This window comes from Loxodonta africana, chromosome 10 (assembly GCF_030014295.1).
Source record: "Loxodonta africana isolate mLoxAfr1 chromosome 10, mLoxAfr1.hap2, whole genome shotgun sequence".
NCBI lineage: Eukaryota > Metazoa > Chordata > Mammalia > Proboscidea > Elephantidae > Loxodonta > Loxodonta africana.
The window spans coordinates 75,535,299-75,559,549 of NC_087351.1; the positions used below are offsets into that span (position 1 = coordinate 75,535,299).

The window sequence follows — 24,251 nt, forward strand, 5'->3', positions numbered from 1 at the left end:
TGTTGAATGATGTTCCTAACTAGTTCTATAAAGTCTGTATTCTTTGTTGTATGTGGCCACTGAAGTTTCTGCTCAGTTAACTTAGTGGTCAGCTAATAATTGGGCAGAGATTTCTCCTAGTCTTTACCAAGGGACTCTGCCTGCCTTCAATACGCAGGCAGGAAGTTTAGAACTCTGCCTTAGCCTTTGTTTCCTGCTTCCAAACAGCCTCAAGGTAGTCAGAGGTGAGATCTGAAGACCTACTCAAGTTTTTCTGTTTTTGTTTTTTGGAGGAGCATATGCACAGCCTTGCACATTTGTGTGGCCCTCTAGATTCCAAGGAATATGTTGCAGGCATTCAAAGCCTCCTGAGCACATCTTATTTCCCAGGTTTTTTTTTTTTTTCTTTTCAAGTTTCTTAGTCAGCTTCTTGTTTGCCCCAAGCAGCTGCAATGTTAAATAATTGCCACTGATTATTTTCAACAAATACCTTCAAGGAAAAGGTTTTTTGTATGCATTCTGCATCAAGTTACATAAAGACAAAACCCGTGAGTGGAGGTTTTCAGGGTCACATATGACAGCTTTCTGGGAATAGTGCTTTTAGGCAACTCCAAACCCATCTTGCTCCTTCCAGTAGCTGCTAGTTTGCTCATTTTTGCTGTGATGTAGGGCTGCTGGTTTTCAAAGTTACTGCAGAGGCGAAGAGAAGGGAATGAGAATTGGACAATTTAAAACACCACAAAGTTTACTGTTCTTACAGAGATTTAGCCTTTTTTCTTGAATAACCACTTCTGATTATTGCATGTCTTTGGTTGATTTCCAGAGTTCTGAAAAAGTTAATTTTGACAATTGTTTGCCAGTGCTCTCATTGCTTTAATGGAGGAGATGTTCAGATGTCCTTATTCTGTCATTCCCACTGATGTCACTCCAGAACCTAAAAAACAGATGCATCCAGTGGTTTCAATATGCTTTGAGTGGCTTTTAGATTCATTACAATCCTAGAGACAAACATGTAAATATTTTCTCATCTTTTTCATATTAGTGGTTTTTTTTTTTTTTAAAGTTACTATATATTTTGCATTAGGAAGTCCTGGGTATCATTTTTACTATTTGAAAAGCTTCTCAAGTTTCATAATACATTCCACTTATTAGTTGAAACTCAACACTCCATCTAATTTCTCCCTGGGTAAGGAAATGGATCTGGTGGTGTTATAGTGAAAGAAAGGACAGGCGTTCTAGAATCACATCTAATTTCAAATCCTCATGTATGATTCAGAAAAATCACTTTATCTCTCAAAGTCTCAGTTTTCTCACTTGTAAATAATATTAACACCTACTTCCTGGGGGATTATTGGAAGAACTCTTTAAGAGCCTAGCATGACCGCACAGGGTAGGTGCTTAGTTATTACCTACCTTTCTTTCCATTCCCTTTTCCGCCACCTTTACTAAATAACGGACTTAGTATCTCAAAAGTAAGTTATAGTTTAGGCAAATAGAAAAAAGAAAATGACATACCTAGCCCAGTAAAAAGGAGAATCTGAACAATGCATCACATGATTTTCTCCATCCTTTTGGCAATTTTATATAATCTTCTGCCACTACAATCAGCAATGTCATGTTGAGTCAATTTGCTATTTAATTACTGACACATTAGTAAATCCATCTTTCAGATTCACCAACCAGCTCTCAATTATCTAGCTCAGAGATTACACATACATCATGTCTTCTTCACTTTATGCTGCCTAGGTTTTGTGCATTCCACTGCCCATTAGCTTCTCGATCACATTAAGGGTCAGAATTCAAATCATACAACTTTGTTATTTGTCAATATATTAGGAAATAAAACAACGTATTCTGAAATTAGAGACCAAAATTATTTTAAGAGCACCTTAGATTATTAGGAATTGGACAAAAGCTTAAACTGATGCTCTTTGCTGAGTGCACTTTGATTGACTTGAAGGGACAAGGATTGATTGACTAGTTTAATCAAGCCTTCTTAGTAAAGAAAGATGACGTATATAGTAACCACCTTCACCCTCACTTTTTCTCTGAGAGGCAAAACAATATTAGCTACTGGGTCATGTTTTTGATATTGTATTATTAAACTTTAATCTACTTTTCTCTTTTAAGGGATTAAACATTTAAATTCCTACTTATTCTGGCTAGTTTATTAAGTTTAACTGCTAAAATCTATCTTTGTTTCTCCTTTGGGCCCCTCGTCACAATATCACTGTTTAATTTACAGTGGCAATTTCTTCTGGAGGAGCCCTGATGGTGCAGTGGTTAAGAGCTCAGCGACTAACCAAAAGGTTGGCAGTTTCATCCCACCAACCACTCCTTTGAAATCTTATGGGGCAGTTCTACTCTGTCCCATAGGGTCGCTATGAGTCAGAATTGACTTGAAGGCAATGGGTTTGGTTTAAGTTTTCTTCTGGAGCATGGTAAATACAAATATCCAGACTATCCTTGCCATTCAGTCTGCTAATTTCCAATCTGAAAAAATAACATGTAAGAGTCAGTCAACTTACAAATATTCGTTAAGTGCCTACTATGTGGTATGTGTGTGCTGTATATATATATTCATATGTATAAAACAAAGCACATGGGGGCACAGTTACAGGTACTTCTTAGACATAACCAAACACCATGGGGGATTGATTCACTGGGTTTGAACACCATAGTCTTGTGGGACAAATAGGTCAATTGGCATAATATAGTACATAAAATTTATGTTCTACATCCTGGGTTCTTAAAAGCTTGTGAGTGGCTATCTAAGATACTACTGTTGGTCTCTACTTGTCTGGAGCGAGAGAGAAGGAAGGAAACCAAAGGCTCAAATAAGGAATAGCATACAGGGCTAAAAGCCTACACAAACGATGGCTTCCTGTATCCTGAGACCAGAAGAACTGGTTGGTACTCAGCCACCACTACCGACTCTTCTGATCAGGGACACAATAGATGGGCCCTGACAGAATAGGAGAAAAATGTAGAACAAAACTCAAATTCTTAGAAAGTCCAGACTTGGACCAGTTGAGACTGGAGGAACCTTCAAGACTATCACCCTAAAATATCCTTTAAACTTTGAACTGAATTTACTCACACAGGTAACCTTTCAGATAAGTAACAGATTGATTCATAAAATAAAAAATATCACCCGTGAGTACTGTGCTCCTTTTAAAATCATCTGTATGAGACCAAGTGGTCAACATTTACTCTAAAGCAGAGATGAGAAGGTAAGGTGGGTCAGGGAAACTAGATTACTGGAAACAGAACAACCAGAATGGAAACAAAGAGAATGCTGACACGCTGTGAAAAAGGTAACCAATGTCACCTTTCTGCATATATGTATGGAAACCCTGGTGGCATAGCGGTAAAGTGCTATGGCTGCTAACCAAAAAGTCAGCAGTTTGAATCCACCAGGCGCTCCTTGGAAACCCTGTGGGGCAGTTCTACTCTGTCCTGTAGGGTCACTATGAGTCATGAGTGACTCGATGACAATGGATTTGCGTTTTTTGGTTTTATATATAAAGCATCTGTACCGAATAACCATAATTGTTGAATCGGAGGCGGGGGGGTGGATACACAGTGCACTATTGTTTTAATGTTTGTATATTTGAAATTGTTCATAATAAAAATTTTAAATTAAAACTAAAAATAAAGGAAGGAATGCATTTCCCTCAACTTTTCACATGGCTGGCGCCTTCTTGTCCTTCAGATGTCAGCTCAAATGTCATCTGCTCAGGAAGGCTTTCCAAGAAGCTGGCAAGTTTTCTATGTACCATGTTACAATTTGTTTCCTGTTTAACCCACCTGGTTTATTGCCCTTTTTCTCTTTTCACATCTTTTGAAAAAGTAATCAAATATTTGTTTATTATTCTGTTTTCTGTTGTTACACATTCTTTTAGTGGTAACTTAGAGATTACAACATGCATCCTTAACTTATTACAGTCTAAAATAAATAATTATTTTTACAGATTCTTAACAATCCTAGTCTCTTAAAACACCTACTTCTTTTTATCTGCTTTCTGCCTTTTTCATTACTTTCATTCATTTCAATTCTACATATATTTTTACTTCCACAACACCTTACTAGTATTGCTTTGTGGAGTCAATATCAATTTATTTGGGGGGCTCTTTTTCTTTCTTGAAGGAGTCCTGATGGTGCAGTGGTTAACCACTCGGCTGCTTACTGAAAGGTCGGTGATTTGAACCCACAAGCCACTCCATGGGAGAAAGATGTGGCAGTCTGCTTTCATAAAGATTACAGCCTTGGGGAAAGATTAGTCCAAAGGACTAATGGACCACACCTACCATGGCCTCCACCAGACTGAGTCCAGTACAACTAGATGGTGCCCGGCTACCACCACTGACTGGTCTGACAGTGATCACAATAGAGGGTCCTGGACAGAGCTGGAGAAAAATGCAGAACAAGATTTTAACTTAAAAAGAAAGACTAGACTTGCTGACCTGACAGAGATTGGAGAAACCCTGAGAGTATGGCCCCCAGATACCCTTTCAACTCAGTAATGAAGTCATTCCTGAGGTTCACCCTTCAGCCAAAGATAGGACAGGCCCATAAAACAGAACAAGACTAAAGGGGCACACCAGCCCCGGGGCAAGAACTAGAAGGCAGGAGGGGACAGGAACGCTGGTAATAGGGGACTGAAGGTTGAGAAGGGAGAGCGTCGACATGTCGTGGGGCTGTTAACCGACGTCATAAAACAATATATGTACTAACTGTTTAATGAGAAACTAGTTTGTTCTGTAAACCTTCATCTAAAGTACTATTAAAAAAAAAAAAAAAAGATTACAGCTTTGGAAACCCTGTGGCGCAGTTGTGCTCTGTCCTATAGGGTCGTTGTGAGCCAGAATTTGACTCCATGGCAATGGGTTTGGGTTTTTGTTGTTGTTGTTGTTTTTTCTAGGTTTCTCTCTGGAGTCGTTTTCTTTCTACCTGAAGAACTCCCTTCAGAATTTCTGTTAATGCAGGCCTCTGATGATTAATTCTGTCATTCTTGGCCCCATAGGTGTTGAATCATGATTGGGCTAATTTGGAGGTGATTCCACTCCTCTTGCTAGTGACTGTTTTAGGCACGGGCACATGACAGTCTAGCCAATAACACTTGCTGGGAGGCTTCTGAAAAAGTTGTGCTGTTTGTTAATAATTAATAAAAAGAATCACATGTGAAAAAAGTCCCCCTTCTGTTGGATGTTGTTGAGTGTGGCTGTGATCACTGGCGCCTTTGTAGTCATATTTCAAGTATACTTTTCCCATTCTCTCATTTGTCTACTAACTTTATGTCTACTGGCCTTATGTTGAGCACAGATGCTTAATTGTGATGTAACCAAATTTATCTTTTGTTTTTTACCTTATGCTTCATACTTTTGAAGTTTTATTTAAGAGGCCATTTTTTCACCTCTAGGTCACAGACATATTCTCCTACATTTTCTTTCATTAAATTTATAGCTTTAACCTTATATCATTGAAGTCTTTAATATATCCAGAGTATACCTTTGTGATAAGTAGAAATCTAGCTTCATTTTTCCTTTATATAGTGAGCTGGTATTCCCAACATCATCTAATAAAAAATTCTGCTCTTCTCATTTTGTCATCTTTATAAATATTAATTTGCCATAGATCCATCATCTATTATTTGCACTGTTCTACTGTTTGTTCTTAGGTCACATCAGTCTTTACCAGTATGATTTCTTTTTTTTAAATTTAGTTAGCTATCACAGACCTTATTCTTCCATACAATTTTTAAAGTAAGTTTGAGGTCCTTAAAAAAATCCAGTTGAAATTTTTATTGCGATTACATTGCATTTTCAGATTAAATTAAGAATGTTCGCCGTTATATTGTCATCTCATTGGAGCATGTCTTTTTTTTTTTCAATTGTTGTAAAATGTAACAGAACATTTGCCAATTCAACATTTTTCATATGTACAATTCAGTGACACTAATTTCATCAATCATGTTGTGCAACCATCAGCAGTAGGAGCATGGAATGTTTCTTACATCACTTTCTGTCTTTAACAAAGTTTAACAGAGTTTTCAAGTTTTCCTCAAATAGATCATGTATATTCTTGGTTCATTCTTTGATACTTTGTAATTTTTGTTGCTGTTGTGAAATGATACGCTTTGGATTTTCATAGACTGATTTTACACTGGCAAGCTCTTAATCTAAATCTCTCTCTTTAATAGTTTGAATAATTTGTTGATTGTTGGATTTTCTATGTAGCTATTATTTACAAAGAAGAGGCTTTCTTTCTTTCTTCCAATCCTTACTCATTTATATATTTTTTCTTTCCTTATATTAGCTAGGATCCATAGTACTGTGATAGTAGACTACCTGAGTCTTGATCTTAAAAGGTGATCATGCATTCAATCTAAAATTCCTCCACTAAATATGTTTACTGTAGGTTTTTGACATATAAACCTTCACCAGGTTACAAAAATTATTCTGTTGCTAACTTGATATTCATATTCTTCATAAACAGGTGTGAAACCTTACCACATGATCTTCTGTACCACTTAAGATAATTATGATTTTTTTCTCTTTTGTCCATTACTAATACAGATTTTCTGGTGTTGAATCATCTTGGCATTCCTGAAATAAACTCTACAACGCATCATTACATTTAGTTAGCAAATCATTTTAGCTGTGAATATACATTCTTAAGCAAAATGGGCCTAAACAAAAAAAATTTTTTTTCATTTTCATCTGGTTTTGGAATCAACATTATATTAGCCTTAACTTCCATTTTGTAGGCTATTAGATTGATACCCCAGCTTTTTGTTGTATTTGTCTGCTATGCCTTTTTTTTTTTTGGTAACAGATTAAGGTAAAATTCACATACCATACAACCCATCCACTTAAAGTGTACAATGATTTTTAGTATATTCACAGGGCTTTGCAAAAACCACTACAATAAATTTTAGAACATTTTCATTGTCCCCCCGCCCCCAATTGCAATGCCCTTTAGCTGTCATTCCTCACCCTCAATGCTCCCATTCTCCCAGCCCTAGGAAACCACTACTTTGTCTCTATAGATTTAACTTTTCTGGGCATTTCATATAAATGGAATCATATAATATGTGATCTTTTGTGACTAGTTATTTTCAGTTAGCATGTTTTCAAGATTCATCCATGATATAACATGCATTAGTACTCCATTCCTTTTTATGTCAGAATAACAGTCCACGGTACGGACATACTTTATTTTGCTTATCCATCACTTGATGGACATTTGAGTTGTTTCCACCTCTTGGCTATTATGAATAATGCTGCTATACCATTCATGTACAAGTTTTTGTGTAGATATGTTTTCAATTCTCTTGGGTATATACCTAGGAGTGAAATCGTTGGGTCAGGTGGTTAACTTCATGGTTAACTTTGAGGAACTCCCTGTTTTCCAAAGTGACTACACCATTTTACATTCCCACCAGCAGTGTATGAGGGATTCAGTGGCCCCACATCCTCATCATCTATCTTTTTTATTATCGCCATCCTAGTGGGTGTGAAGTAGTATCTCATTGTGATTATGATTTGCATTTCCCTGATGACTAGTGGGTGTGAAGTAGTATCTCATTGTGATTATGATTTGCATTCCCCTGATGACTAACAACGGGGAGCCTCATTTCATGTGTTTATTGGCCATTTGTATATCTTTTTTGGAGAAATGTCTACTCAGATCCTTTGCCCATGTTTTCAATTGAATTGTCTTGAGTTATAAGAGTTTTTTTATATGTTCTGGATACAAGTTCCTTATCGGATACATGATTTGCAAATGTTATCTCCCATTCTTTGGGATGGTATATCTTTTTTCATCCATTTAACATGTCTTTAATTAGATCTTGTTTTTTTTTTAATTCAATACAAGAATCTCTAAATTGGTGAATTTAATCCACTTGTACTATTTTCCACATGGTCAAACGCTTGGATAACCTATTGATTCATTTTCCCCCCTGGAGCTCCCTCTCCTGGTATCTCTTATTCTCCTGTTGCAATCTGAACTGAACGAATGGACTCTGGTCCTGTTATTAGGCCCTGATTCCTGTTCTCTTGTCTTCCTTGGTTTATTCCCTTTATTTTTGTGGAGTACATCTTCCTCCAATAGTCTTTGACAAAAAAGCTGCATGGGAAGTGAAGTTTGAGATCCTGTATGAGTGAAATGTTTTTAGCTTCACACTTGAGGAATTTGGTCATGGAATTATAGGCAGAGCTTTGAACCTGCTCGTTTGGGTTCAAATCCCTGCTGATTAATTTGCATTTCCACCCCAGATATACTGAATCAGAATCTAGTTTAATGAGATTCCCAGGTGATTCTGATGTATAATAAATTTTGAGAACCACTGCTGTATTAATGGTTCTGAGTTGTTCCCTAACCAGTAGCATTAGCATTGCCTGGAAACTTGTTAGAAATGCAAATTCTCAACAGGGGTTTGAACCTGGACAAACCTGAATTTCAAATCTTTCCTGGATTCAGTTAATAAGAGTTTAGGCTAGCAAGGTGACATCAGTTAGCTGAATCAATTTGGTTCCTGAGATTCAGAGACTAAGTAGGGAGCATTCGACTTAGCAAAGGATATGTCAAAAATTTTTTCCTAATAAACTTGGTTCCCAGGTTTGAAGAGCAAAGTTTAAACAGGCAGGAATTTGTCCTAAGAACTTGATCCATCACCTTTTGGCATCCAGATTTGCTAATGAGAAGTTGTGATGGCTGATTTTATGTGTCAACTTGGTAGGCTATGGTGCCCAATTGTTTGGTCAAATACTAGTCTTGATGTTGCTATGAAGTCTGTGATTAGCATTTAAATCAGTTATCTTAAATTAGCAGATTACCCTCCTTAATGAGGGCAGGCCTCATCCAATCAGTTGAATGGCCTTAAGAGCAAAAACTGAGGTTTCCTGAGGAAGGATCCTGTTTTAAGATTAAACAGTCAAGGCTGCAGGAACTTCCAGTCTGTTTCCTGACTTGCAGGGCTCCACAACTGAGTGGGCCAATTCCTCAAAATAAATCTCTCTATATATTTCTGGTTCTGTTTCTCTAGAGAACCCTAAGACAGAAGTCTAATGCAAATCTAATTCTTGTTCCTATGTGATTTCCTCCCTCTCTTTGGGGCCATTTAGTCCCCGGGTGGTGCAAATGGTTAAGTACTCAGCTATTAACCAAAACCTTGGCAGTTCGAATCCACCCTTAGGCACCTCGGAAGAAAGCTTAGTGTCCTACTTTCAAGAGATCACAGCAACTGAAAACTCTAGGGAACACAGTTCTACTCTGAAACATGAGTTACCATCAGTCAGAATCGACTTGATGGCAATAAGTTTTTGCGGGGGGAGATGATGAGGGGACTTCTAAGATTTTGTATTTACGTTTAAGGTTCTGAAACTTCGCAATGCTATGTCTTAGCGTAGGTATTTTTCATTCACTACACTTGACTGTTTGATCTCTTAATCTGAAGAGTGAAGTTCTGGGATAGTTTCCTGTTATTTCATTTAGTAATCCACCACTTCACCTCTTTTTTTTTTTTTTTTTACAACTTTCACTTTTAAAACTGTTAGTCTGATGTTAGACCCCTGTATTGATCTTCTGTGGCTTTTTTTTTCTTTTCTCACTTTGTCTCTTTTAATTCTTTCAAGGAGATTTCTTCACCTGCCATCTTAACCAGTTGCTGTCAAGCTGACTCCAACTCATGGTGACCCGTTTGTGTCGAGAGTAGAAGTGTGCTCCATGCGGTTTTCAATGGCTGTTTCAGGAGATTGATTGCCAGGACTGTCTTCTGCGGCACCACTGGGTGGACTCAAACGGCCAATCTTTTGGTTAGTAACCAAGCACATTAATAATTTGCATTACCCGGGGATTCCAACCTATACCTTACAACCGTTTTTTATTTTCAGTATTTTTAATTTTTAAAAGTTCTCATTTTGATAAACTCTCATTTTCTATTGTTTTATGAACGTAATGTCTCCAGAACTTTTTAGCCAGTTTTCACTTATAGCATTGTCTTATAGCCTAGAGATCTTGAATAACATGGTTTTTAATGTTTATCTAGTGTTCCATCAAAATATCAAAATGTACCAAAGATTTTTAGCACTATGAGGCATGGACAGATCTGTTTTCAATGACCTGCCTAGTAGTAGCGGGAAGGACGAATTAGAGCACAGATTAGAGACAGTGGGAAATGATGAAAGCCTTAGATGAGGCAGTGGTGTGTTTGGGGAGGGATGGGTGGGTAAAGGCAAAATGACTTGGTGAAAGAAAGGGAAGAGAGAAGTTCGAAATGATTCTCAGGTTTCTGGTTTGAACAACTATAAGACCTGATGGTTTAACTTCTCCAAATACATGTCTGAACACATTAAACAATTACTTATCTACTGTGGAGTCTCAGGTAAGTTAAGCTAGATCACAGCCTAAAGATAAGTTGCATTATTGTGTATAAAAATAATTCTTTTCCCCAGCATTACAGCTTCAAAGATTAGTCATTATTAACATTTAAAGAGAAGTGTGAAAGGTTCTAATGCAACATTTGTGTTTTCCAGGACAATATTTCTAATTTAAAAGGTATTTTAATTTTTAATGAAGTATAAATAAAGATGCCCAATCTTTATAGAGATCAATTTCTTTTATTAAGACTAGTTAGAGAAACACTCAAAAGGAAAGATGAAACATCAGCAATGAACAAAAATTCAAGTTTCAAAATCACAGATGAAACACTGTGGAAGAGAGTTTTGTCAAAAAATATTATCAAAAGAATATTTTGAAATAAAAAGTCGGCCCACTATTATGTTTTAATTTTTGTATATTCTTTGAGTCTCAAAATGAATTTTACAAGCTAATTTCCTTTTCATCAGCTAAACGCCTATTTAGTTTTTAACCAGTATTAAAATATAGATGTAATATTTACTAAATATATTATTTTAGATAGATACCAGTTTATTTCTAAAAAAAATTTTTTTTTTATTTCGAGTCATTAAGATATTCACATTTAAATATTTCAGTGTAATCTATGTATATTAAGCAAGCAGAAACTGCTCAAATGAAGAAAAAAGCGTGATCTGGCTTCATAAACAATGAAGGAAATTTAACTTGTAAAAAACTGAGCTTAAGAAACAGCCAAAACCATATCTTACTACATCTTACCAGCCATCTACTTCTAAAGAGTCCTTACCAAAGCTATTTCTTTAAACCTGACATTTACTAACTCAACAGATACGTTTTAAAAATGAAGAACATAATTTTTCCTCCAAATCGCTGCTTTTATACTCAACTGATTGCTTTAACGAAATAATTTTAAAATAGGTGATGACCTGAATTAAATCATTCTCAACATTCCTTCCAGGACAGTTTGCTAACTGGCTTGTTTTTACATACATAAGTTTTAAACATGTATACCATAGGTAGTAGACAGAAATAATTACTTGAAACTATAAAACATATCAAGTAAACTCCCAATTTAACATCACTACTTTTTTCTTCTCTTGTAAGAATCATTACTGTGAACTCGCACGCGCTGGTGCACAGAGGACGTTATTTTCATGCTGTCTTTCTTTGTGAAGGTCTTCTCTATAGCCCCAGGTTTCCAAAGCAGCAACTGTGCATCTTCTCCCCCAGTCAGCAAAGACTCGTCCTGCGTATTCCAACAGAAAGAACGGACTGTAGCAGCATGCCCTCCCTGAAGGCTCATCACATGGTTCAATCCTGATGTGGTACAGCTCAGTAAGTGGATCCTTCCCGTGTTTGTTCCTCCAATGACAAACAATTTGTCCATCTTTTCATGATATAGGCCACCAACCAAATAGTCCAAAATACTTTCTTTCACCTTAATTACTTCTCTGACATCCTGGACGTTCAAAAGTGTAATTGGTTCATCAGTATCCAGGTGATTCAGATCCCACCAACAAAATCCTTCATCATGTGTCATGCAGTAAATCTGTCTATAATCTTTCCCGGACCAACCAATATAGCTTACTGATGAAATGGAATTGCAGGTTGTAACCACTGCATCCTCTTCATTATCAGCACTAATATCATATACATTCACCAGGCCATCAGTTGAACCCGAGACTACCGTGTTAGGGTTGCTGGGATGGAAACGTACTTGAGTGATATCATCACTATGTGTCTCTGAATATGTGCCAAGTGGGTCTCTCATAGTAGACAAATCCTGAGAATTAATTCTTGCATCCCAAAATACTAACAATGCATCATCATCAAGTTTTTCTGTACCAGCACAAATGACATGATCATTACAGCTGATATCAAAACTGATAAAAATATTGGAAGGGTAACCCTTGAACAGCTGGACAGGTTTTTCACTGGTTAATCGAGCATCCCAACATTTTATAGTGCCATCAGTACATGCTGAATATACACTGCCACAGGAGTTTGCAAATCTGACTCCGTTAAGAAGTCCAGGATGTCCACTAAATTCTCGTACCACGTTTAACCTTTCCTTATCATATATTCTGATTGATCCATTAGAACACAAAACAGCAACCAAGTTTCCTTTTTCTGCCTGTACAGTCTTTGATGTGTCTATACCAAGCAGATAAGTGGGCTCTTTATTTTCTGAAGAACGTTTAACAATGTGCAAATTAGCAAATTCTTCCTCAATCTTCTCCATATCAAGAGTAGCATCCAAAGGTAGTAAAAATCTGTTAAAAAAATAAAATTTAAATTAAACTCCAAGGTTCTCTAAAATTGTAATTATATCAAGAAAAAAATAGTAATTATATAAAGAAAATTTTCCTGGGAGCTGGCATAATACACAAGAAATAAAATCTGTTCTAGTATTTTAATTATTTCTCTGTTACGTTTTAACTAAAACTGAATTGCCTCCTTTTAGTTCACTCTTTAGTACTCAGTTTACCATATACATTTTATGCCAGTAAGATCATCAAAAAACACAAACATATACCTCTTAGCAATTCCTTTTAGCTAAAAACCAATTATTGGTCCTAACCATAGTCCTTGGCATTGACTAGGATCTCCACTTGGAATACAGTCTTCTCCTGGCCCCAGCTGCCTATGCAATTTTCAATCTTAAACATAGCTGTGGTGGGCAGAAAAACGGCCTCCCAAAGATGCCCACGTTCTAATTCCTGTAATCTGTGCATATGTCTGGTTACGTGGCAAAGGGCAATTAAGGATGCAGATAGAATTAAGGCTGCTAATCAACTGACCTTCGAATAGGATTGTCTTAGGCAGTTCAAAAATCCACCAGGTGCTCCTTGGAAGCCCTGTGGGGCAGTTCTACTCTGTCTTATACGGTCGCTATGAGTGCAGAATCCACTCGATGGCAATGGATTTGGTTTGTTTTTTTTTTTAAGCTCCCCAGCTGATTCCTTTATTTTTTTTTTAAATCAAGTGCAGTTTGTTGTTAACTGGAAATGCAAACTGGGGACTACCTGTACTAACTTAAGAGCTGATACAAGGATTAACTGAAATAATGTATACAATGCACTCAGCACAATGTCTGGTATATCATGCTCCATATTCAACAAATATTAGGTAAAATTACCAGTATCATCACTCCAATACCACTAATACAATGTAGGGGCGGTTTTAGATTTATTCAGAGAGGCTCCAAACAGCATAATTACACCAATGGGCAAAAATATAAAAAGGTGGATTTGGGTTCAATATAGGGGTAAGTACCTTTTTAATTCTGAATATTTAAAAACATTTTTAAAAGTTAGTAATACAAGGAACACACACACACAGCCCTTCACCTCCTAGACTCATCAACTGTTAACTTCTTGCCATATGTGCTTTCTGTCTCTCGCTACACAGACACATATGCACGCACGCACTTATTTTTTGATGAACCATTTGAAAGCTAGTTGTAGATACAGTATCTCTTCATTTTTAAATACATGAGCACAAAAGCACCTCCTTAAACTTGCCAGTTGCCTCATAAATTGTTCCACATTCTGGATTCGTCTGAGTGTTTCCTCGTGATAAGATTACTGTGGATTACCTCTCAACAGAAAGAAAACAAAAATCCACACAACTGGAGCAATAAGCAACATCATGATAAACAGAGAAAAACTGAAGTTGTCAAGGAGTTCATTTTACTTGGATCCACGATCAATGCCCAAGGAAGTGGCAGTCAAGAAATCAAACGACATATTGCACTGGACCAATCTGCTGCAAAAGACCTCTTGAAAGTGTTAAAAAGCAAAGATATCACTTTAAGGACTAAGGTGCACCTGACCCAAGCCACAGTGTTTTCAACCACCTGATAGGCATGCAAAACCTGGACAATGAATAAGGAAGACGGAAGAATTGATGCCTTCGAATTATGGTGTTGGCAAAGAATACTGAATATACCATGAACTGCCAAAAGAACAAAAAGATCTTTCTTGGAAGAAATACAGCCAGAACGTTCCTTAGAAGAAAGGATGGTGAGACTTCATCTCACATACTTTGGACATGTCGTCAGGAGGGACCAGTCCTTGGAGAAGGACATCATGCTGGGTAATGTAGAGGGTCAGCAAAAAAGAGAAAGATCCTCAATGAGATCGATTGACACAGTGGCTGCAACAACGGGCTCAAGCGTAACAACCACTAATAGGATGAAGCAGGACCAGACAGTGTTTCGTTCTGTTGTACACAGGGTCGCTATGAGTCAGAACTGACTCGATGGCACCTAATAACAGTCTTTAAGCCTCACATGGAAAAATTTTGTGTAAGAATCAGGTAAGTCTGAAAGTGGTGAGCTTCCTTCACCATTAGTATTTAAAGAGTAAATTACTACTTACCAGGTATGCTGGGGGTAGTTACCACCACAGCATAACTGTTGGTTCTCCAACTGAGACAGGCAAGAGATTGGACTGGCTATAATTAAATAACCTTTGATTCACTATTCTTGGAATCTAAACCTAAGTGCAGACCACCATATAACTTTTACTGCTAGCACTCAAGAACTACTTGTGATTAACAAACTAGGTGCTCAGACAAGATAAGAGGCTACATTCCAACACCCTGTGTGCTTGGCCAGCTATAATTAAAAACCTCTGATTCAGTATTCTTGGAATCTAAATTTAAGTGCAGGCCACTGTATAACTTTTACTGCTGGCACCCGAGGACTACTTGTAACTAACAAACTAGGTGCTTAGACAAGATAAGGGGCCATATTTTCTAACCCTACAAAAAACATGCTCTACCAGCTATAAATTACTGATAATCCTCCTGAGTTGTTTTTCAAGTCCCCCACCAGGTGCAGAACACGTGCAGTAAAAATCAAAGTAACCTATGAATGACCTTCCACATGAGATAATCATGAACAAAGATCCCGTGCCAAGACTTGAACCAAGATCCAGAGATATCACGCATGTGCAACATCCCAGAATAAGTCCTGTTCGACATCCCAGCAGCTTTTGTGACAGACTCCATCTTAGTTCCAGCAACCTCTGCGAGGAAATCCATCTTGAATTCCAACTGCGCATGATTTGATTTACATAATCCCTCCCCTTCTCCTGAAAATCTCCACCCATCTAATGAATAAAGATAATACCTTTTTATAAGCCCTAAGAAATCCTTCGTTCAGAGAGAGGCTGGAGGCTAGCATAGGTGAAAACCCCTCTCCATCTCTCCCTCACAAGCCTTTTCCTAATGAACTTTCGTTCGTGTGGAGCCTCTGCGCCTCTCTGGTCATTCTTGATCAGAAGAAGGTAAGAACCTAAGCAGAGCTTAGTCCTGAGGTGGGAAGCCCTGCCCTGTAACACAACCAAGACAGGCTAATGTGGCCTTCTTTCCTTGTACATGTCAACGCTGCACCTGCCTCAGCACCATCACAATAGCAGTTTCTCTCCCTGGAATATTCTTTCTCTGTATTTTTGCATGAGTAATTCCCCCCGTTGGTCAGGTCTCAGTCTATACCACCTCCTCAGAGACCGTCTCTAATCAGTCAACACATATAGCCCTTGTCACACTGGTCTGCTTTGTTTATTTAAAAACAGAAAATGTTTGAAAGAAAATGTTTACTTATGAAATATTTCAAATGTATAAAATATAGAAAAAAGCATAACAGATACCCCATACTTGTACCCAGATTTAACAGATGTTAATACTTTGCCATTTGTTTCAGTGTTAAAGAAATGAAACACCACAGACACAACTAGAAGTTTACGCCTATGACTATGTATTTATTAAAACGGCATCATATTATATCTTTTTTAAAATTTGTTTTACTCAGTATTTTTTTAAAACCCCATTTTACTGTTAAACTTATTACCTAGCCCTTTCCTGCTTATTTATTTGTTATCAATAAACTTGCTGAATAAGTGAATGAGTCACTGATTCAACTTCCATGCATCAAGAGCTCAAGAGTTCTAGGAACAACAGAATAAACCCAAAAGGATGCTGTGTGTGTCTGTGTGTTTAGTCTTGTCTACTTGAGTGGTCTAAGAACGTTCCTCGCATGTGTTGTTTGTTTTATAGGCCTGGCTAATCTGGCTGATCATGAAAATTACTAAAATAATGGCATTTTTTAAAACTGTACTTTAAACAAAGCACAAAAGGACATATAGAGGAATATTTTATATTTGTGAAGAAAAATACATTATTTAATGCATTTTTTTTTACCACAAACTATTCAACTATACCATACAATGTTTATTTATTTAAGAATATACTGCCGATATACACCAATGAAGAAAACCTTTTAAATTTCACATGGAGGAAAAAAAAAAAAAAAAGCCCATTCTTGAAATATACAAAATGTTAACAGGAGCTTATAAAAGAAAAAGTTCTTTGCTATTGCTTCATATTGATGTCTACATATGAAAGATCAGATTGGTGCCAATTTTAAACAAGAAGGACATTTAATGTGGCTTTTAAGCTAATAGAAATTACAGGGCTATGAGTTCCCACTGCTACCCCTAGGCCAGGCAGCAGTAGTGTACACCTTCCCTCCATATACTGCTGGAGAGTCTGCTTCACATTGCAGCAGTCCTCTGCAAAGCTTCAATTCAAAGATTCTGGGGACCGGAATAAGGAGGCAGGCCCAGTGGGCCCCAGATGGAATGCTGTAGGAAATAACTCTTTAAGACTGTAGCAATGATAACAATGGCAATGGACAGCCACTTAGCACAGTGTTTAAATGCAGTACAGTACTTCAAAAAAATATGATAGAAGAAAGATATTAGAAGTAAGGTAGGTATACCTGACAATATTCTGAAGATACGGGCCTTTAATTCATCTACATATAAACAGTAAGACAGCTTAATTTTTTGGAGAAAAACATGAAAACTCCTAAACATAATGGAGTTTATGTTTTAACACCTTAACATGCAATTGAGTCATATATGAAATATAAACTCCCAAGACTATAGAGTTAATTCTTAATTTTGCATACTAATGAATTATTCCAAAATAATGAATATATATTCTTTTACTTCCCTGTATACCCCATCTGGAAACCCTGGTGGCATAGTGGTTAGTTACTATGGCTGCTAACCAAAAGGTCAGCAGTTCAAATCCGCCAGGTGCTCCTTGGAAACTCTATGGGGCAGTTCTGCTCTGTCCTGTAGGGTCGCTATGAGTCGGAATCGACTCAACGGCAACAGGTTTTATACCCCCATCTGAGTTTCCTTTGCCTAAGCCTCTTTCCAGTCTTACAGAGAAGGCATAGGCTCTCTTTTCTTCTTACTGTACACTCTCACAGGGAGACCTCATTCACATTCATACTTTCAAGGGCTACCTATTTGTTAATGATCCCATTTATCTATTTACCAATCTGCATTTACAACCCCCTACTGGGGATTTCTTTTTTACTGGCGATTTCTCCTTGAATATGTCCCCCATGCCCTAAAACAAAACTGTTCATTTATGCTCCCCTATCCCAACCCTTCCCCTTAAAAAAAAAAAACAAAAAAACACTTTATACTTCTCAATTTTAAATAATGGTATTGGCACCACGAGTACTGGCGCCACAACAGCACTCTGATCTACCTGGTTATCCAAACCAGACACCCTGGGAAATATCTAGCTCTCCTTATACTCAGGGCTCTCATCCAATCAATTTTCAAATCCATTTTTTGGGCTATAGGCTATACTATTAGGTTAAACCTTAAGATATTACTATTTCTATGAATCAAAGAAATATTGGCAGTTTCATATGGTCAACCTAACAAAAACATATGAAGCAAGCAAATAATCAAGATTAACACATTTTTAATCTTTCCTCTGTTAGATTCATAAAAGGAAGGTTTACCTTAGCATTCTAGATCTCAACAGGCTAAGGAATATTATAGTGACAGCTGGGGAAGTGAATCAAGCCTTTCTTATGTAGCTATCAAAAAGCAAATGAAAAAAAGGAGGGGTACAATAGAGCACCAAAGCAAAAAATCGGGGAGAGGAATGAAGGTAAGTCAGAAGAGAATAGTAAAGAGAAGAGAGAAAGGAAGGGATGAAGGGAAGTTACTGCTGCTACCTCTTGAATCATACACTGCAGTCCTCACCTTTCCCAAGACAGAGATGTGACAAAAAGGGGTCTAGATAAAGGGAAAGTTTAGTAAAGTATTTGGCTAAAAAGAATTTTTCTTCATTAAAAAAATAAAAAGTTTTACCGTTGAGTTAGAGGATGTAGCAAGCCACCACTGTAATACTGGGTCTAACAGTTCTGGAAATGGAGGGAGAACAAGTACTAATATCCTTCAATGAGCCACCTAGTTCAGAACAGGAAATAGCAGAATTGTGGAGCCATCACTGTTGTTGCACCTCTTGAGACACAGAATTCTCATGGCTGAACATAATGTAGTAGCTGGAAGCTATTTTTACAAAGATACCCCAACAGGACAGTAGTCCTCAAGTGAGGTCAGAATATTAAATTCTGATGAACTGCCATCCTGTAACACCTTAGATGGGAAAAGCTGACGAATCTTTGCTCTGGACAGTCTGTACTTAGATAATTAAGAGTTGCCTACTTAATGAAAAGCCACTAAGCTTAAGTATGAACTTGCCTTGTGGCTTTTAGAGATTGAAATGCAGAGGCCCAGCCAATGTCCCAAGCGACAGGAGAAACATAATGGGAAAGGTCACTCAGAAATGGGCTCTTATAACTTCGCAATCCACACTTATAATTTAACTACAATAATGCTACCACATCTATCAAATTGGGCTAGGAAAATTGAGCCTCACAGACAAGATAATCGTAATTTGAGTTCAACAAATGCTAGGCTATGTGTTAGAGATGTACATCTAGTTTTTTTGTGTGTGTGCGTGTGCTTTAAGTCAAAGTTTACAAATCAAGTCAATCTCTCATACAAAAATTTACACACACACCTTGCCAGTACACTCATTCCCTCCGTTCTCTCTTTTCTAGTCCCTTTGGCCAGCTTCTGACCCCCTCCACCTTCCCATCTCCCCTCCAGATAGGAGATGCCAACAGTCTCTTGTGTCTACTTGACACAAGAAGCTCACTCTTCACCAGGATCATTTTCTATCCCATTGTCCAGTCCAAACCCTGTCTGAAGAGTTGGCTTTGGGAATGGTTCCTGTTTTGGGCTAACAGGGCCTGGGGACCATGACCACCAGGGTCCTTCTAGTCTTAGTCAGACCATTAAGTCTGGTCTTTTTATGAGAATTTGGGGTCTGCATCCCACGCATCCCACTGCTCTCCTGCTCCCTCAGGGGTTCTCTGTTGTGTTCCCTGTCAGGGTGGTCATCGGTTATAGCCGGGCACCATCTAGTTCTTCTGGTCTCAGGCTGATGTAGTCTAGTTTATGTGGCCCTTTCTGTCTCTTGGGCTCATAATTACCTTGCGTCCTTGGCGTTCTTCATTGTTTGTTCCAGGTGGGTTGAGACCAAGTGATGCAACATAGATGGCTGCTTGCTAGCGTTTAAGACCCCAGACCCCACTCTCCAAAGTGTGATGCAGAATGTTATCTTAATAGATTTTATTATGCCAATTGACTTAGATGTCCCCTGAAACCATGGACCTCAAAGCCCTGCCCCTGCTACGCTGGCCTTTGAAGTGTTCGGTTTATTCAGGAGGCTTCTTTGCTTTTGGTTTAGTCCAGTTGTGCTGACCTTGCCTGTACTGTGTGTTGTCCTTCCCTTCACCTAAAATTGTTCTTATCCACTATCTAATTAGTGAAAACCCTTCTCCCTCTCCCTTCTTGTAACCATCAAAGAATATTTTCTTCTCTGTCTGAACTATATCTCGAGCTCTTATAATAGTAGTCTTACACGATACTTGTCCTTTTCCAACTGACTAATTTCACTCAGGTCAATGCCTTCCAGATTCCCCCACATTATGACATGTTTCATGGATTCATCACTGTTCACTGATGTGTAGTATTCCATTGTGTGAATATACCATAATTTATTTATCCATTCACCCGTGGATGGCCACCTTCGTTGCTTCCATCTTATTGGTATTGTAAACAGTGCTGCAATGAACATGGGTGTGCATTTGTCTGTTTGTGTAACGGCTCTTATTTCTCTGGGATATATTCCAAGGAGTGGGATTGCTGGATTGTATGGTAGTTCTATTTCTAGCTTTTTAGAAAGCGCCAAATCAATTTCCACAGCGGTTGTACCATTTTACATTCCCACCAGCAGTGTATAAGTGTTCCAATCTCTCCACAACCTCTCTAACATTTATTATTTTGTATTTTTTGGATTAATGCCAGCCTTGCTGGAGTGAGATGGAATCTCATTGTAGTTTTGATTTGCATTTCTCTAATGGCTAATGATCGTGAACATGTCCTCATATATCTGTTTGCTACCTGAATGTCTTTAGTGAAGTGTCTGTTCATATCCTTTGCCCATTTTTTAATTGGGTTATTTGTCTTTTTGTAGTTGAGTTTTTGCAGTATTATGTAGATTTTAGAGATCAGCCACTGATAGTAAATGTCACAGCTAAAACTTTTTCCCAGTCTGTAGGTAGTCTTTTTACTCTTTTGGTGAAGTCTTTGGATGAGCATAGGTGTTTGATTTTTAGGAGCTCCCAGTTATCAAGTTTGTCTTCTGTATTGTTAGGAATGTTTCGTATACTGTTTATGCCATGTATTAGGGCTCCTAGCGTTGTCCCTATTTTTTCTTCCAGGAGCTTTACCATTTTAGATCTAGGTCTTCAATCCATTTTGGTTAGTTTTTGTGAATGGTGTGAGGTATGGTTCTTGTTTCATTTTTTTTGCAGATGGATATCCAGTTATGCCAGCACCATTTGTTAAAAAGACTGTCTTTTCCCCATTTAACTGATTTTGGGCCTTTGTCAAATATCAGCTGCTCATATGTGGATGGATTTATGTCTGGATTCTCAATTCTGTTCTTTTGGTCTATGTATCTGTTTTTGTACTAGTACCAGGCCATTTGGACTACTGTGGCAGTACAATAGGTTCTAAAATCAGGTAGAGTGAGGCCTCCCACTTTGTTCTTCTTTTTCAGTAATGCTTTATTCAAGGCCTCTTTCCGTTCCATATGAAGTTGGCCATTTGTTTCTCCAACTCATTAAAAACTGTCATTGGAATTTGGATCAGAATTGCACTGTATCTATAGATGGCTTTTGGTAGAACAGACATTTTTACAATGTTAAGTCTTCCTATCCATGAACAAGGTATGTTTTTCCACATATGTAGGTCTCTTTTGGTTACATCTAGTCTTTTAACCCCTAATTATCTAACCTTATAAGATAGGCACTATTATCCCCCACTTTACAGAGGAAATTGAGCTCTGAAATACTAACTTGTCCAAGCTCTCAAAGCTACTAAATGAGAGAACAGATAAAGTTCGACTTGAAATCCAAGTGGTAGTTCAATACTATGCTAACTGTTCTTCTCTACAAGTACTGCAGTATCAACTTTAATTAAGGAATATGCCTATTAGCTCCAAGGGGAGGAATTACATATTAATTCTACATGTTAGCAGAAGAGAACGGGAGCAATATGATTGAAAAACCACACCAACCTACAAAAACATTACAGTAAGCAACCATCATTTACCTTTTTTTTTTTAAGTACTCAGTTGCTAATTAAAATGTTGGTGGTTCAAACATACCCAGTGGCTCCGTGAGAGAAAGACCTGGCAATCTGCTTTCCTGTGATGGTTATGGTTGTGTGTCAGCTTGGCTGGGCCATGATCCTCAGTGGTTTGGCAGGTGTAATGACACAGTTTGGCAGTTATGTAATGATGCAGTCAACCTCCATGATGTGATCTGATGCGATCAGCCAATCAGTTTTAAGGGGCGTTTTCTCAGAGGTGTGGCCTGTATCCAATATATATATGGATGTTCTGGCAAAGCTCACCCACTTGCTCTGGATCCTGCATCTGGCTTGTCATCATCTGAAGTCTGGTTCTTGGGACTTGAGCCAGAGGCCTACCACATTACCCGCCAATCTTGGGTTCATCAGCCCCTGCAGCTACATGAGTCAGGAGAAGCCTCCAGCCCAACACCTGACCCAAGCATGAACTTAGGACTTGCCAGCCTCTACAATCTGTGAGCCATTTCCTTAAGGATAAACCTCTCTCTCTCTCTTTCGCTCTCTCTATATATGCATATGTTCACTGGTTTTCCTTCTCTAGAGAACCCACCCTAAGATTTCCCCATAAAGAATACAGCCTAGAAAACCTATGGGGCAGTTTTACTCTGTCATATGGGGTTGCTATGAGTCAAAATCAACATGTCAGTACCCAACAACAACAAAAGAGAACTGTAAAAGAAATCCCCATGTACCAACCAATCATCCAGTGTGAACATTACATTCCCCAAAAGTTATTCATAGGGACATAGGGGTCAGTTATACATCGTATTTTATTTGAAAGGCAATTAAAAAACTATAGTGGACAGTGTGACTGAACCCCTCAAAGTCATCCCCCTGCCACCAGCCCTGTGTGGCATCAACCTGGGTTCAGGGCTTGACCCCAGTTCCACGGGTGAATCCTGATTAGTCTAAATCAACACGGTAATCCTAACCGTTTTACTAGTAATTGGCTTAGGAACCTAAAATTTTACCAATCTGTGCTTGTATTCCCCTGCCAACTGTAATTGTCCAGATGTGGAACACTAGCCCTGAAGTGGATTCAACTCAACTGAGGGGAAAAACTATTATAAGGTTTTACATTCCCTGATTTTTAGTCAGTTTGCAGTATAACTTTTGTTACATGCAGCCAGAAGCCTCCTTACTAATTAAAAACGATCAAACAAAGCTCTGGCTGTCAGAGGCCCCTAAAAAGAAAGATTTAGGAAACATAGCTTAAAAAGTCATATTTCACTCATATTAAAGAGAGAGACTTTTGTTGTTCTCCCCTCCCTATCTTTTAAGCTGTTTTTGTTTAAAAATAAAAGGGAAAAATGAGATACACATAGGAATTCTGAGAAGGCTTTGTAAAAAATCTGTGCTCGGTAATAATGGTAGGATACGTGATTCTAAAGTCATCAACAAAATAAAAAAAAAACAACCAACCAATCACTGGGAAGAAACAATATTTAAAAACTTATATCTAACTCCATCTGGGAAGTTTCTGTGTATTTTAAAAAACGTATTTATATTTTTGAATATCTAATATTGTCATAGTTCAAAATTCAAAAAGATTCCAAAACTACTGTCTTGGAACATCCCTCCCCTTAGGTCCCTGGCCTCTCCTAGGAGGCAACAAATGTCACCAGTTTCTTGTGTATACTTTCAAACACTGCCAATTTGGAGTTTAAGGTAAATAATGAAGTGAAGTATTTTCCAGTTATCAAAAAACTGCCAGTGTGGTACAATAAAAAAAGCAATAGGCTTAAGAAGCAAAAACCCTAATTTCAAACCCCTGTTCTACCACTAACTAGCAAAGTCATCGTGGTATGTATAACCTAACTGCTCTAAGCCCCAGCTTCCTCACCTATAAAAAGGGAATTAAAAAAAAAAAAAAAAAAAGATGCACGCAACTTCGAGTGCCTACTATGTTAAGTGCTGGAGATTCTGATGTAAAACTGGCTTTTTGTCTTCCAAAAACTGAAACAGGCAAGTAAACAATTACAATATAGGGCAACAGGTGCCAGAACAGAGTTAATCACAGGAACACAGAGCAGAAATGTGTAGAAGACACAATTCTTGCCACAAAGAAAATAAGCAATAAATACTAACTTCCTTTCTTACCAATTTCTATTTCTTTTGCCTTATTAACACAAATATTAAAACATAACTCTCAAATCTAAGTAAACTAATAATGAATTGAGCTAGTACTTTCTTTAGATTTTATTTTTCATTTTATGAGTACACCACTAAAAAGCACACGAACTTCAATGTTTTAAAAGATGATATTCTAAAATGTGTAT

At 37.7% G+C, this 24,251-nt stretch overlaps 1 protein-coding gene across 3 annotated transcripts in view; it reads right to left on the bottom strand.

Annotated features, from left to right (window-relative positions):
* Window positions 1-358: 358 nt before the first annotated feature.
* The window catches only part of WDR89 (WD repeat domain 89), a 44,966-nt gene continuing 21,073 nt past the window's right edge, over window positions 359-24,251 (bottom strand). For all 3 annotated transcript variants that reach the window (XM_023546238.2, XM_023546236.2, XM_003408699.4), the window contains one exon: window positions 359-12,636. In XM_023546238.2, coding sequence (XP_023402006.1) covers window positions 11,445-12,605 — 1,161 coding nt within the window. In that variant the 5' untranslated portion in view covers window positions 12,606-12,636 and the 3' untranslated portion in view covers window positions 359-11,444. The remainder of the gene's footprint in view (window positions 12,637-24,251) is intronic.